The sequence below is a fragment of the Carcharodon carcharias genome, chromosome 14 (genome assembly GCF_017639515.1).
Source record: "Carcharodon carcharias isolate sCarCar2 chromosome 14, sCarCar2.pri, whole genome shotgun sequence".
Classification (NCBI taxonomy): domain Eukaryota; kingdom Metazoa; phylum Chordata; class Chondrichthyes; order Lamniformes; family Lamnidae; genus Carcharodon; species Carcharodon carcharias.
Genome location: NC_054480.1, coordinates 103,545,853 through 103,560,075, shown reverse-complemented (window position 1 = coordinate 103,560,075; position 14,223 = coordinate 103,545,853). Strand labels below are relative to the sequence as shown.

General features: G+C 41.1%; 1 protein-coding gene across 6 annotated transcripts in view; it reads right to left on the bottom strand.

Moving 5' to 3' along the window:
- The window catches only part of LOC121286989 (zinc finger and BTB domain-containing protein 7A-like), a 386,990-nt gene that overhangs the window by 25,091 nt on the left and 347,676 nt on the right, over positions 1-14,223 (bottom strand). For all 6 annotated transcript variants that reach the window (XR_005945135.1, XM_041204397.1, XM_041204396.1 and 3 more), the window contains one exon: positions 7,343-8,497. Coding sequence is in view for 5 of the 6 variants with exons in the window: in XM_041204396.1 (XP_041060330.1) it covers positions 7,343-8,497 (1,155 nt within the window). In the remaining variant the exon portion in view is untranslated. Of the gene's footprint in view, positions 1-7,342; positions 8,498-14,223 lie in introns of those variants that run through there.

The following is a 14,223-nucleotide window of genomic DNA, read 5'->3' as shown; positions in this document are numbered from 1 at the left end:
CTTGCACACAGCAAGCAATGAGATAATATCTAGATAATCTATTATAGTGATGAGGGCTGAAAGATAAACTAGAACATGGGGAGAACTCCCTGACCTTCTCTGAATTATGAGATTGATATTTTTTCACCCGAGAAGACAGATGGGACCTCAGTTTAATATTGCACCTGAAAGAGAGCACCTTCACCAGTGCAGCACTCCCTCAGTATTGCACTAAAATTGCAGCCTGGACTTTGGACACAAGGCTCAGGAATGAGGTTTAAAACCATGATCTTTTGACTCAGAGGCAAGAGACCTGTACTGAGCCACAACTGCAACTAATAAATATTGCAACATCGAAATAGACCCTTCAGCACAGCCAGTCCAGGTTGAAGGTTATCATCCTTATCACCAGTAGTTTTCACCCCAGTTGCCCACTTTGATCCTATATCCCTTTGGTCCTCCAAATTATTGGATGATGCTTTCCCATTTTAGTATTGTCTGCAAATTAGGATATTACTTCCTCTAAACCAATATCCAAATCATTGATGTACACAGTGAAAAAAAGTGGCTCTAGAACAGAACCCTCTCCACACTTGCAACTTATCCAGATGGAGGCCACGTTGGTGAAGGTGGAAAAGAATGGGCTGATTGAGAATGGCAAATAATAAGTTTCACAAATTGTCTACTCTGATCTGAAGAAGAGAAATGCTTCTCTCAGGGCAAAACAAATCCTTTCAAAAGAATCTCAAGCACTGTGAAATACAGAAGAACTTCTGGTGAGTTGCAGCCAAGGACAAAATGGAATAGATAGATTGCAACCTGATAAAATTGGAAATATATTAAAACCAAGTCTCAGTGAGAACTCCAGGAAATGAGGCTGTCTCAAACTAATTAGATGGCAGCTGCTACTATACTGTAATGTGGATGGGGCCTGAAGATCTGAACTGGGTTTGATTCTAACAGGACTGCTAGAGATCTAAGTTTTAACCAATCTTGCTACTGATGGAACTAAAACAGTAAAACAGTAATAATACAACAAAATGGGCTTTTCTCAGGCCATTCAAAGAAATTATCAAGTGTCAAAAGTGGCTTTTTGAAATTTAAAACAGTGCATTTCTTTGTAACTTCCCTTTTCTCTAATTTCCATTCTTTCCTTCTACCATCTTCCCCTATCTTCCTCTCATCATTACCCCTCATGAATATGCATTAACCAAAAGGAAGGATATCCAGACTGAATATGGTCATGCTCAAATGATTGGATTGAACTCACTCTACAAGACCATTTTGCTTCCTTTCTCAGACAACTTGCCTTTGACTGATGGAACCCTATCATAAACCTCAACAACAGCTTATATTTATAAAGCATCTTTAACATAATAAAATAAAACATAATAAAAGGTGCTTCACAGGAGTATTATAAAACAATATTAGACACCAAGTCACATCAGGTGATAGTAGGACAGATGGCCAAAGGCTTGGCCAAAGAGGTAGGTTTTAAAGAGCTTCTTAAAAGGAGAGAGGTAGAGATTCTGAGAACATTAGAGAGGGAATTCCAGAGCTCATGGCCTTAGCAGCTGAAGGTACAGCCAGACATGGTGGAAGGATTAAGAACAGAGAAGTTCACATGGCCAGAATTACATAAGCACAGGCATCTCAGAGAGTTGTGGGGCTGGAAGAGATTATAGAGATAGGGAGGGGGGTAGGTCACGGAGGGATTTTAAAACAAGGTTGAGAATTTAAAATCAAGGCATTGTTTGACCGAGAGCCAATGTGGGTCAAGAACACAGAACAGGTGAAAGGGACTTGGCGCTCACAAGGACATGGGCAGATGAGCTGAGGCAGGGGCTAAGTCGGGTGATGTTATGGAAGGTGGAAAAAGGTGGCCTTAATGATTGTGCAAAAGCTCTTCTGGGCTCAAATATTGCACCAAGGGTGTGAATAATCTGGTTCAGACTTAGGTCATTGCCAGGAAGAGGAATGGAGTTGATAGCTAGGGAATGGAATTTGGAGTGGGGACTGAAGGTAATGGCTTCAGTCTTCCCAATATTGGAGGAAATTTCGATTCATCCAGTACTGGATGTTGGGATAAGCTGTTTGATAACTCAGCAACAGTGGAGGAGTTGAGAGAGGTGGTGGTGAGGTAATACTGGGTATTGTCAGCTTACATTTGAAGATGAATTCTGTGCTTTTGGATGATGTTGCTAAGGGGCAGCATATAGATGACTAATAGGAATAGAAGGACTTTGATAAGAGTCTTGTACAATAGCAGAAACCTGATTGCAGGGATTCAAACATGGAGTTCCAGGGAAGAATTAGGTGGTGATACATTTAAAGATTTTGGACAGAAAAGAAGGTTGGATATTGGGTGGTAGTTTACAAGACTGGTGGGGTCAAGGGTTGATTTGATTAAGAGGGGGTGATGAATGGCAGATTTAAAAGAAGAGGGAGATAGTACCTGAAGAGAAAGAACTGTTAACTAAATCAGTCAACATGGGCACCAGAAGGGGAAGTTAGGTGGTCTGCAGTTTAGTGAGAATAGCATCAAGGGAGGAGGAGGAAATGTTTCTTATGGACAAGATGAGATCAGAGATGATATGAGGGAAGATGGAGAGAAATTAGAGAAATATGAGAGTTCCAGGCTAGGGCAGGGGGACCTTTGTAGGCCAGTGGAAGGGAAGGTATCAGCAGAGTCAGCTGATCCAATAGACTCGATCTTAGGTTGCAGAGGGATCCATGAGCTCCTTGCACTTATTGTTAGAAGGGAGGGTGGAGAAGATAGGGGAGAGGTGTTTATAAAAGACTCCAAGAATCAGATTGAAAATAGCTTATTTTTTTGAAACTGAAAATTAATTTTCTCTCATCTCCAAATTGCTGGATCACCCTAAATCTACACCTGGAGGAAATTAGTTATTTCAGTGAGAAGAATGGAGGGTCTTCCAGATGGGTGAGTTATGATGGGCCAAATCGCCTCCCTCTTCTTTATTTTTTCTGATCTAGTGATACAGAAGTAGCTGGATATCAAAATAATGTAATAAGGAAAGTAGATGATAGATGGTAATTCTCTTGATCTTTTCTCTTTCCTGCCCTGCTTCCCCAATGCTTGTGACAATTTGGTACTGCTCTCTCCTTCAGGTAGTATCCCCAAGAGTGCATTGGCGACCATGGATCTCCATGTTAATTTTGCTCTGAAGGCATGGATCATCTTCGTTGGTGGTATATTCATCCAGTTTGTGAGACTCTTTAGAAAGACTGTGCTTTATTTACCTTGATCTCTTTTACCATTAGCATCAGACTTCCAAAATCATGATTTCTTATTGCATGCCCAAGAAGTTCCAACTGTATCTTCCTGATCTTGGTCAGCAGAGCTCTTTTGGCCTCAGATTTTTGAGCACCTTTTCATTGGTAGTATGACTTGGCCAAGATATCTCAAGTATTCGCCTCAAAAACCACAACTCTGCAGCCTCAATTCTTCTCTGTATTGCTTCACTGCTCTGTCCATAGAGATTCAAAATACTACAAGGGGCAACCAGGGGGAGATGAAAAAAAACTAATGGAATAAGACATCAATAACACTTTCCAGTGTTAATGCCACTCAACCCCCTCTTCTTGAAAATGTATCTTAGATTCTTCTCTTGGCTTCCTTCATACTTGTAACGAAAGACAGAAATAGTTAAACTGTAAGTGTTACCATGAAAGAGAAAAGGGAAAACAGTGCAATATTTCAGCAGTTTGATCTTACAATTCACACATTGGAGTGCCAACAATCTGAAAATGTTCTATTCCCAGTCTGAGATCAATAGTAAAATCAACTGGACCTGTTTATATTAAAACAGCTGCTGTAAAATCCAGTGTACAAGTTGTACCTCAACGCAACTCATAAACCTTCAGGGAATAGCATCTGCACCAGAGCGAGTTTTTGTTTCAACATACCAATCTCAAGTGTGAAGTACGCACTTTATTTTAAAAATACACCAAGAAACACAAGAACATGACAATCAGCCAAAACAGTCCACAGTAGATACCTACTTCAACAATGCAGTCATGCATTACTTCCACAGGAGGTTATGATAAACCTGTATAAATCACTGACTTGGCCTCAACTGAAATATTGTGTCCAGTTCTGAGCACCACACTTAAGGACGTGAAGGCATTAGAGGGGGTGCAAAAAAGATTTATGAGAATGGTTCCAGGAATGAGGAACTTCAGTTATGTGGAAGGATCTGAGAAGTGGGGACTGTTCTCCTTGGAGAAGAGAAGGTTGAGAGGAGATTTAATAGAGGTATTCAAAACCATGAGGGATCTAGACAGAATAGATAGGGAGAAACTGTTTCCATTTGTGGAAGGATTGAAGACCAGAAGGCACAGATTTAATGTCATTAACAAAAGAAGCACTGGCAACATGAGGAAAAACTTTTTCATGCATTGAGTGGTGATGATCTGGAATTTACTGCCCGAGAGTGTGGTGGAGGCAGATTCAATTGAGGCTTCAAAAAAGTGAATTGGATCATCATCTGAAAAGGAAAGATTTGCAGGGCCATAGGGAAAGAGCAAGGGAGTAGCACCAGGTAAACTGCTCCTTCAGAGGGCCAACGCTGACATGACAGGCTGAATGGTCTCCTTCTGTGCTGTAACCATTCTATGATTCTATAATTTGTTCAGCCCAGGGTAGATTTGTTATAAATCTGTGCTGTAAACTTTGTCAGTGTTGTCATGAAGTTCTGTCAGTGGACATGATAGATTTTTGTAACAAACCTAACAAGTTCTCATCAGGTAATTTGTGAATGGGTTTTACAAGGCTTCCCTCTCACTGTGCTTAGTATATTTCCAAATTAGCTTCTTTTTATTTGTCCTGGGGATGTGAGCGTCACTGGCAAGGACAGCATTTGTTGCCCATTCCTAATTGCCTTCAAGAAGGTGGCGGTAAGCTGCTTTCTTCAATCACATTTTGACTCATCTGTTTGATACAGCTGAGTAGCTTGCTGGGCCATTTCAGAGGGCAGCTCAAAATAAACCGCAGAGAAGGTAAGAAAGGCAGATCTCCTTTTCGGAAGGACATTAGTGAACCAGATGGGTTTTTATTTGGACAATTTGGTAATTTCATGATTATTAATGAGACTAGCATTTTATTCCAAATTTATTAATTGAGTTTAAATTTAAAACGTGATGGGATTTGAACCTATAGCATTAGTCCAAACATTTGGATTGTGAGTCCAGTAACATCCCACTATGCTACTGCAAACTGCAGTCAGTGACTGTTTCGACTTGTTTGTGAGGCGTATTCATCCTGAATTCATACCAATGCTTACTAATATTGTGATTGAGGCAGGCCAAGGAAGCTTAAAATATTAGTTTTCGCTGCAGTGGAGAATGCTGTGATGGTCGCAATGTGTTATGCAGTATGTTAGTGTAGCTCTGTCAATAGATACTGTGGGCTATTTCAGATAGTACCTTGTGTGTCATAGAGGTCTGCAACACAAAAAAAGGTCCTTCGGCTCATCGTGTCTGCGCCGGTCAAACAAGTACCTAACTATTCTAATCCCATTTTCCAGCACTAGGCCCATAGCCTTGTATGCCATGGCATCGCAAGTGCACATCTAAATATTTCTTAAATGTTATGAGGATTTCTGCATCTACCACCCTTTCAGGCAGAGTTCCAAATTCCCACCACCTTCTGGGTGAAAAAATTCTTCCTCACATGCCTTCTAAACCTCCTGCACCTTATCTTAAATCTTTGCCCCCTGGTTATTGATCCCTCCACCAAGGGGAAACGTTCTTTCCTGTCTACCCTATCTATGCCCCTCAGAATTTTATACACCTCAGTCATGTCCCCCTCAATCTCCTTTGCTCCAGGGAAAATAACCCCAGTATATCCAATCTCTCTTCATAACTAAAACACTCCAGCTCCTATAATGCGGATTCCAGAACTGCACGCAATACTCTAGCTGTGGCCTAACCAGCATTTTATACAGTTCCAGCATAACCTCCCTGCTCTTACATTCCATGCCTCAGCTAATAAAGGCAAGTATCCCATATGCCTTCTTAACCATCTCATCTACCCGTCCCACTACCTTAAGGGACTGGTGGGCATGCACACCAAGGTCCCTCTGATCCTTGGTACTTCCCAGGGTCCTACCATTTACTGTGTATTCCCGTGCCTTGTTTGTCCTGCCCAAGTGCATCACCTCACACTTATCCAGATTAAATTCCATTTGCCACTGATCAACCCATCTGACCAGCCTGGATATATCCTCCTGTAATCTAAGGCTATCCTCCTCACTATTTACCACCCCACCAATTTTCATGTCATCTGCGAACTTACTGATCAACCCTCCTACATTCAATATATATATACCATTTATATATACCACAAACAGACAGGGACCCAACACCGATCCCTGTGGAGATTTCTCTACATTTAAGCCTGCCTGACCACTTAGAACCTCCTCCCTTTCTATGCTAATTTCTTTAATTATATCACAGTCCTCCTGCCTCATTTCCATACCCACGTTATCCCTCTCACTTGTGAACACCGACACAAAGTATTCATTTAGAACCCTACCTATGTCTTCTGGCTCCACACACAAATTACCAATATGGTCATTAATGGGCCCTACTCTTTCCCTAGTTATCTTCTTACTCTTAATGTACCTGTAAAATAACTTTGGATTTTCCTTTATTTTACCTGCCAATGTTTTTTCATGCCCCCTTTTTGCTCTCCTAATTTCCTTTTTAAGTTTCCCCCTACACACTCTATATTTTTTCTAGGGTTTCCGCTCTCAATATCTGCCATAAGCCTCCTTTCTTCTCTTTATCCAATCCTGTATATCCCTCGACATCCAGGATTCCCTGGATTTGTTGGTCCCACCCTTTGTCTTTACTGGGATAAGTTGGCCCTGTACTCTCCCTATTTCCTTCTTGAATGAGTCCCACTGCTCTGACGCAGATTTACCTAAAAGTAGCTGCTCCCAGTCCACTCTGGCCAAATCATATCTGATCTTATTAAAATCGGCCTTCCCCCAGCTGATATTAAGTGGTGGCAGCAACTGAAATACAATAAATCCATGTAACTGGGCCCAAACCTTTCAATACTTCCAGGTCCTGGGCTAGCGTCAAACCCCTGGCCCCTTGCCTGACAGCACAGTGAGTAGCTGTGTCACGTTGTCCAGACTCGATTCCCACTCTGAGGCGTTTGTCAGCCAATTGAAGTTCCACAATTGGGAATTGATTTAGGGAGAAAGAAAATCTGAAAAGTTGCTGCTCTACATTATCATAAGCCACAAGGAAAAACAAGGGCAAATGGAGAAAGAAGAAAAGACAACACTGAGTTAATGTACTCAATATTTAAAATAATACATTCACCTACCTTGTGAAGCGGACACTGCAGATGTTACACTCGTATGGTTTTTCTCCTGTGTGAGTCCTGATGTGACGTGGCAGTTTTCCTGCTCCCTGAATCACCTTCTCACAGATTGGACACTTCTGGAATGCCTTTGCTCTCACTTTTTTCTCACTCTTTTTGGACCAGGAAGAGTAGCCATCACCCTCGAGGGAAGGGTTGAAAAAATTCAAGTATGAATCAAAGTCATTCTCTTCTTTCACTAAGTTCTTGTCGTATGTCTCATCGACTGAGTTTATAATCTGCTCAAGGAAGGCTCTGGATGAGATGGGTTCCTCATCTTCCTTGTTTAACTCCTGTTTTACCTCTTCAGTTGGGGTATAATTTGGATGCATAGCCAGCTCTGGGTGTTCCAGAATCCCTTCTTCCTCGTGGAGATGGAAGTCAGGATAGTCTCCATTCTGTGAGGGGGAAAATGAAGGGCCAGTGATATCCTCCCTCTTGATCCACAGCATGGATTTGTCCATGGTTTGGGTTGGCTGATCATTTGGCGCCATTTCTGGATAGACCCCTCGCGCCTTCTGTGCCAGCTCTTCATTAACTCCATTTTTAAAGTGCGCTCTTGGAAGGTCTTTCAGTTCAAGGTCTGGCCATTGGTTGTCGACATGACCATTGGCTGGACTGCTTTGGAAGTATTCTAGATATTCTTTTGCTCTAAGGAGGTTTCTCTGATCAATTTGATCTACATAATCTGCTATCTCCTTGCTGGCTAGGGCATTTGATACAAGGAGATCATGGCAGACGTTGCTCACACACTGGATCTCCAACAGCCTTGCCGCATTTAAAATCTCATTTACATTTGAAGTGCTTATCGTCAGGGTTGCCGTGTACGCAAACTCCAACAGTGCCGAGAGAGCTTCTGCCGTGACAAAGTCTATTTCGTAAACATTCTGTTGGTCCACGATGGCCCCCAATGTGAAGAGCTTTTTGAAGTATTGACTGCAGGCTGCAAGGACAGATCGATGGGTCCGAAATTCCTGACCGTCCACTATGATGATAACATCACAGAGATAACCATAGTTCCTCTGCTCATTAAGACTACTGAGAATTTCACTGCTGTGGTCTGGGAATGGGATACCTATAGGGCCATCTACTCCATTGGCCATTTTCATGGATAAAAGTCTGGAAGGGAAACAAAATAGAAAAAGATTTAGCAGCATAATTGTGGTCACATTCAACAATAAAAACACTAATTGATAAAATGGCTAATAAAAAGAAATAATGTGCATTTATATATTAGCTTTCACAACCATAAGAAATCCCAAAGTGCTAAACAGCCAATGAAGTATTTTTGAAGAGTAATCTCAATTGTAAAGTAGGAAGTGGCAGCCAGTTTGCAAACAGCAAGCTCCCACAAACAATGGGATCATGATCAGACAATCTTTTTTTTTTAATGTTGTTAATTGAGAGGGAAATATTAGTTAGGACAGCAGGGAAAGCTCCCCTGCTCTTTGGGTTGTGGCATGGGACTTGTAAACCCAATGGAAAGGGCAGGCCTTGATATAACCTGTCATAGAAAAGACAGCACTTCTGAAGGTGCAACACCCTCTCAGAATTGCACAGGTGTGCAGATTACAAGCCTGGATTACAAACTAAACCTTCTGAATCAGAGGCTGGATTACTACCAAGTGAGCCATGGCTGAACACTGTGATGTCCTATAATGGGTTGCAGCACTGCACACTAAGGGTTCAAAAGAGCCCAATCTTGCAGAAATATGGAGATGGCAGGGCAGGTGATGTGTTGCGACTGCAGAATGTGGGAGAGCCTGGAAGTCCATGTGATCCAGGGCAAACACATCTGTAACAGCTTGAGGAGCTTTGGTTCAGAGTCATTAAACTGAAGGCTGAGCTGTAGACACTGTGAGACTTCAGGAAAGCGGAAAGTTACCAGGACACTTTGTACCAGCATGCAGTCACACCCCTTAGGATAAGGTCTTCTGATTTGGTCAGTGATCAGGGACAGGAGGTTGTGACTGTGAGAAAGGCAGGAACAGGGACCCAGAAGGTAGAAGTGGAGGAGCCTTAGCCTTTGCAATTGTCCAACAGGTTTGAGGTGCTTGCAACTTGTATGGTTGAATTTGGGGGCTGCAGGATGGATGAATGAACTGCCCATGGCACAGGAAGACATTCATGCTGTGGAGGAAGTAAATAGGAATGTAGTGGTAGTAGGGGAATAGATACAATTCTTTGCAGCTGAGAGTGAGAGTCCATACAGCTGTGCAGCCTGACCAGTGCCAATGTTTGGGACATCTACTACTCTGGGCTGGAGAAAAACTTGCAGGGGAAGGGGAAGGATCTGGTAGTCATGGTCCATGTAGGCACTGGCACAGGTAGAACTAGGAAAAAGGTTCTGCTGAGGGAACATGAGCAGCTAAGGGCTAAATTAAAAAGCAGAGCATCATCTCTGGATTATTACTTCAGCCACGAGCACATTGGCATGGGGTAAATAAGATTAGGGAGTTGAATCTGTGGCTCAAAGATTGGTGTGGGAGAAATGGGTTTAAATTCATGGGGCACTGGCATCAGTACTGGGGAAAGTGGGAGCTGTACCATTGGGATAGTCTTCATCTGAATCATGCTAGGACCAGTGTTTTGGCAAGTCATATAACTAGGGTAGTAAAGAGGGCTTTAAACTAAATAGTGGAGGCAAGGGGCCAAGTGTGGGAAGATGTCTTCTCTCTTTAATTGATCACAAGGCAAGAGGGTAAGGTAGCAATAGGATAAATGATAAACAGAGCATTGTAGGAAGGGACAGAGCATACAAATATAAGATTGCGCCAGCAGATAAAGCTAGAGATTGAAAAAATGGTAAAAAGACAGAGTTAAAGGCTTTGTATCTGAATGCACGTAGTATTCACAACAACAAATAGAAATAAATAGTTTATGATTTGATGGTCATTTCAGAGATATGGGTGCAAATTGACAAAGGTTGGGACACAAATATTCAAGGTTACATGACATTTCGGAAGGACAGGGAGCTAGGAAATGTGGAGGGGTAGCTCTGTTCGTTAAGGATGACATTAGTGCAATAGAGTGAGTTGACTTTGGTTCTAGAGATCAATAATGTAGAATGAGTTTGGGTAGAGATAAGAAATAGTAATGGTGGGAAGTCACTTGTGGGATGAGTTTATAGACCTCCCAACAGGAACCACACTGTGGGACAGAATGTGCAGGGAGAAATGATTGGAGCTTGTGAGAAAGGTACGACAATAATCATGGGTGATTTTAATCTACGTATAGATTAGGCAAAGGTCACCTGGCAGATGAGTTCATAGTGTGTTTTTGGGACAGCATGTGCTGCAGCCAACCAGAGAGCAAGCTAATCTGGATCTGGTATTGGCAATGAGACAGGATTAGTTAATGACCTCATAGTAAAGGCGCCCCCTAGGTAGTAGTGATCAGAACATGATTGAATTTCACATTTAGTTTGAGGGAGAGAAGAGTGGGTCAGTTCGATGGAGAGAGTAATGGGTCTAAGACCAGTGTTTTGAACTTATATAAGGACAATTATGGGGGGCATGAAAACAGAACTGGCTAAAGTGAACTTGGAAATTACGTTAAGGGATAAATTTGTAAAGATGCCGTGGCAGACATTTAAGGAAATATTTCATAACATTCAGCAAAGATATATTTCAGTGAAAATGAAAAACTCTAGGGGGAATGACATACCATCTGTGGCTAACTAAGGAAGTATCAAATTGATACGATATCATATTGAAAGAAAAAACATATCATTTCAGGAAGATTAGTGGCAGGTTAGAAGATTGGACAGAATATAAAAAAAAGCAAAGAATGGCTAAAAAAATAAGACGGGAGAAATTAGAGTACAAGAGAAAGCTAGCTAGAAATGTAAAAATAGATAGTAAACATTTCTATAGGTATTTAAAAAGGAAAAAAAGTAAATATTGGTCCTCTACAGAATGAGAGTCTGGGAAACTAATAATGAAAAATAAGGAAATGGCAGATGAATTGAACAGATATTTTGCTTCTGTCTTCACTGCTGAGGATAGAAATAACAACCCACAAATAAGTGTGCATCAAGAGGTGAAAGGGAGGGAGGAACTTAAAACAATTACAATCACCATGGAAAATGTACTGAGAAAATTATTAAAATTAAAAGGTGACAAGTCCCCAGGTACTGATGGACTCCATCCTAGGGCCTTAAAAGAAATAGCTGCTGAGTTGGTAGATGCATTGGTTTTAATATTCCAAAATTCCCTAGATTCTAGAAAGGTCCCATCAGATTAGAAATAGTGAATGTGCTTTTTCTATTCAAGATAAGAGCGAGACAGAAAGCAGGAAACTATAGGCCAGTTAGCTTAACATCTGTTGTAGGGAAAATGCTGGAATCTATTATTAAGGAATTTACAATCCATATTAATGACTAGTGGGGCACTTAGAAAATCTCAGTGTAGTCAGGAAGAGTCAACATGGTTTTGTGAAAGGGAAATCATGTTTGACTACTTTATTAGAGTTCTTTGAGGAATTAACAAGTAATGTGGATAAAGGGAACCTGTGGACATGGTCTACTTAGATTTCCAGAAGGCATTTGACAAGATGCCACATCAAAAGTTACTACTAAAAATAACAGCTCATGTGTAGGGAATTACATATTAGTATGGATAGAGGATTGGTTAGCTAACAGGAAACAGAGAGCAGGCATAAATGGGTCATTTTCGGGTTGTCAAGATGTAATGAGCAGGGTACCACAGGGACCAGTGCTGGGGCCTCAACCATTTACAATCTATATTAATGACTTAAATGACGGGACTGAATGTATGGTAGATAAATTTGCTGATGTCACAAAGATAGGTACGATAGTAAGTTGTGAAGAGGACATAAGGAGTCTGCAAAGGGATATAGATAGGTTAAGTGAGTGGGCAAAAAATTGACAGATGGAGTATTATGTGGGAAAATATAAACTTGTCCACTTTTGCAGGAAGAATAAAAAAAGCAGCATATCATTTAAATAGGGAGAGAACTTTGAGCTACAGAGGGTACTGGGTGTTCTGGTACATGAATCACAAAAAGTTAGTATGCAGGTTCAGCAAGTGATTAGAAAGGTAAATTAAATATTGTAATATAAAAAGGGATATTTTGTTACAGTTGTATTTGGTACTGGTGAGTACTATGTACAATTTTGGTCTCATTACATAAGAAAGGATACAATTATGTAAGAAGTAGTTCAGAGAAGGTTCACTCGACTAAATCCTGGGATGAGGGGGTTCTTATGAGGAAAGGTTGGGCCTATATCCATTGGAGTTTAGAAGAATGAGAGGTGATCTTATTGAAACATATAATGTCCTGAGGGGATTTGACATGATGGATGCTAAAAGGCTGTTTCCCCAGGGGGAGAGGCTAGAACTAGGGGAAACAGTTTAAAAGTAAGGGGTCTCCCATTTTAGCCGGAGATGAGGAAATTTTTTCTGTGGGTCGCCAATCCGTGGGACTCTCTTTCCCAGAAAGTGGTGGAGGCAGAGCCCTTTTTATGGCTGAGTGAGATGACTCCCCTGTCAGCCAAGAATCTTAGGGTATAAGGGGTAGGAAGGAAAGTGGAATTGAGGTCATAATCAAATCATCCATGATCTTATTAAATGGCAGAGCAGGACTGAATGGCCTACTTCCGCTCCTAATTCGTATGTTTGTATGATATCAGCAGGTTAAGACAGTTTTCAATAACTTGGGTGTTTGAATACTATGATATCTTTGTGAACATATCAAAAGAAATTTCTCACTATTAAAAAATTATCTTCACAGTACTGTGCATTGGGAGAGGAGCCTGGTTTAGAGATGCTAGGACTGCAAATACATTTCATGTAGACAGTGCTTCTTTAAGTCCTTCCAAACCAGTCTGTTTGAACTGACCTGGAGAGGCTCGCAACTGCCACTTTACTTGATACTGGGGAGTGACTAGTTTCAGAACAATTCCCTTTAACAGAGAAGCTATCAGCACCAAGGTAACACATCCCCCAAAACAAATGAAAACACACCTCAAGGAAGGAAGTTGTTTGAGGAATTCAAAACTTAAAACCATCTTTGACCTGTCTCATTTGTTCTGGTGTGTTTCTGCATGGAATGGAAACAACTCATTTGTTCTCTCCTCAACAGGCCTCAAAGGTGCCTTTCAATTAATGATAAACATCAGCTACACAGGGTTAGACTGTGACGGTTGTAAGATCTGTGTTGACAAAAATATCTTTTCGCTGCAGAAGAACCTGTGTTGCAGCCAGTCAACTCATCTACAGGCTTTTTAAATTTGAATTCCGCTCTAAATCTTTTACTGTACAGTCTTTAACTAGATCAAACAGTTGAAGTGCTGTCAGTTGCTGCTACATAAGCTATAGCATGTAGCACTAACCATCTCAATGAGTTCTGGCCTCAAAAGAAACAATATTCTTGTATAAAGTGACTTTTATGAAATTTTTGGAAATTCAGTTCCTGAATAGGTTGCACCAATCATTTTGTAACAAAGTTGTCACAGAGCGGTAGATTTTAAAAAGACTAGTAAATTACTTGTGGCACTGTGTATGGTGAATTAATGAATACTAGTTTCTTTTTAATGCAAGGTAGTGCCAGTATTGGGAGAGGACATTCAGAAGCATGCTCCACAGAGCCACCGAATGGTCAGAGCATACAATCATCATGATAGTGAACAGAGCAATATTAAATGGGAAATGTTAATATAGCCATTTACAATGCTAGGTGTTGACAGGTAAAATTATAGAATGATGGCATGCAGAAGGCCGTTCAGCTCATTGTTCCTTTATTGCTTCTTTGGTAGAGATAGCCAACTAGATTCACTCCCCTCTGCACTTCTGCAGATATTTTCCCTTCAAGTGTTTATCTAA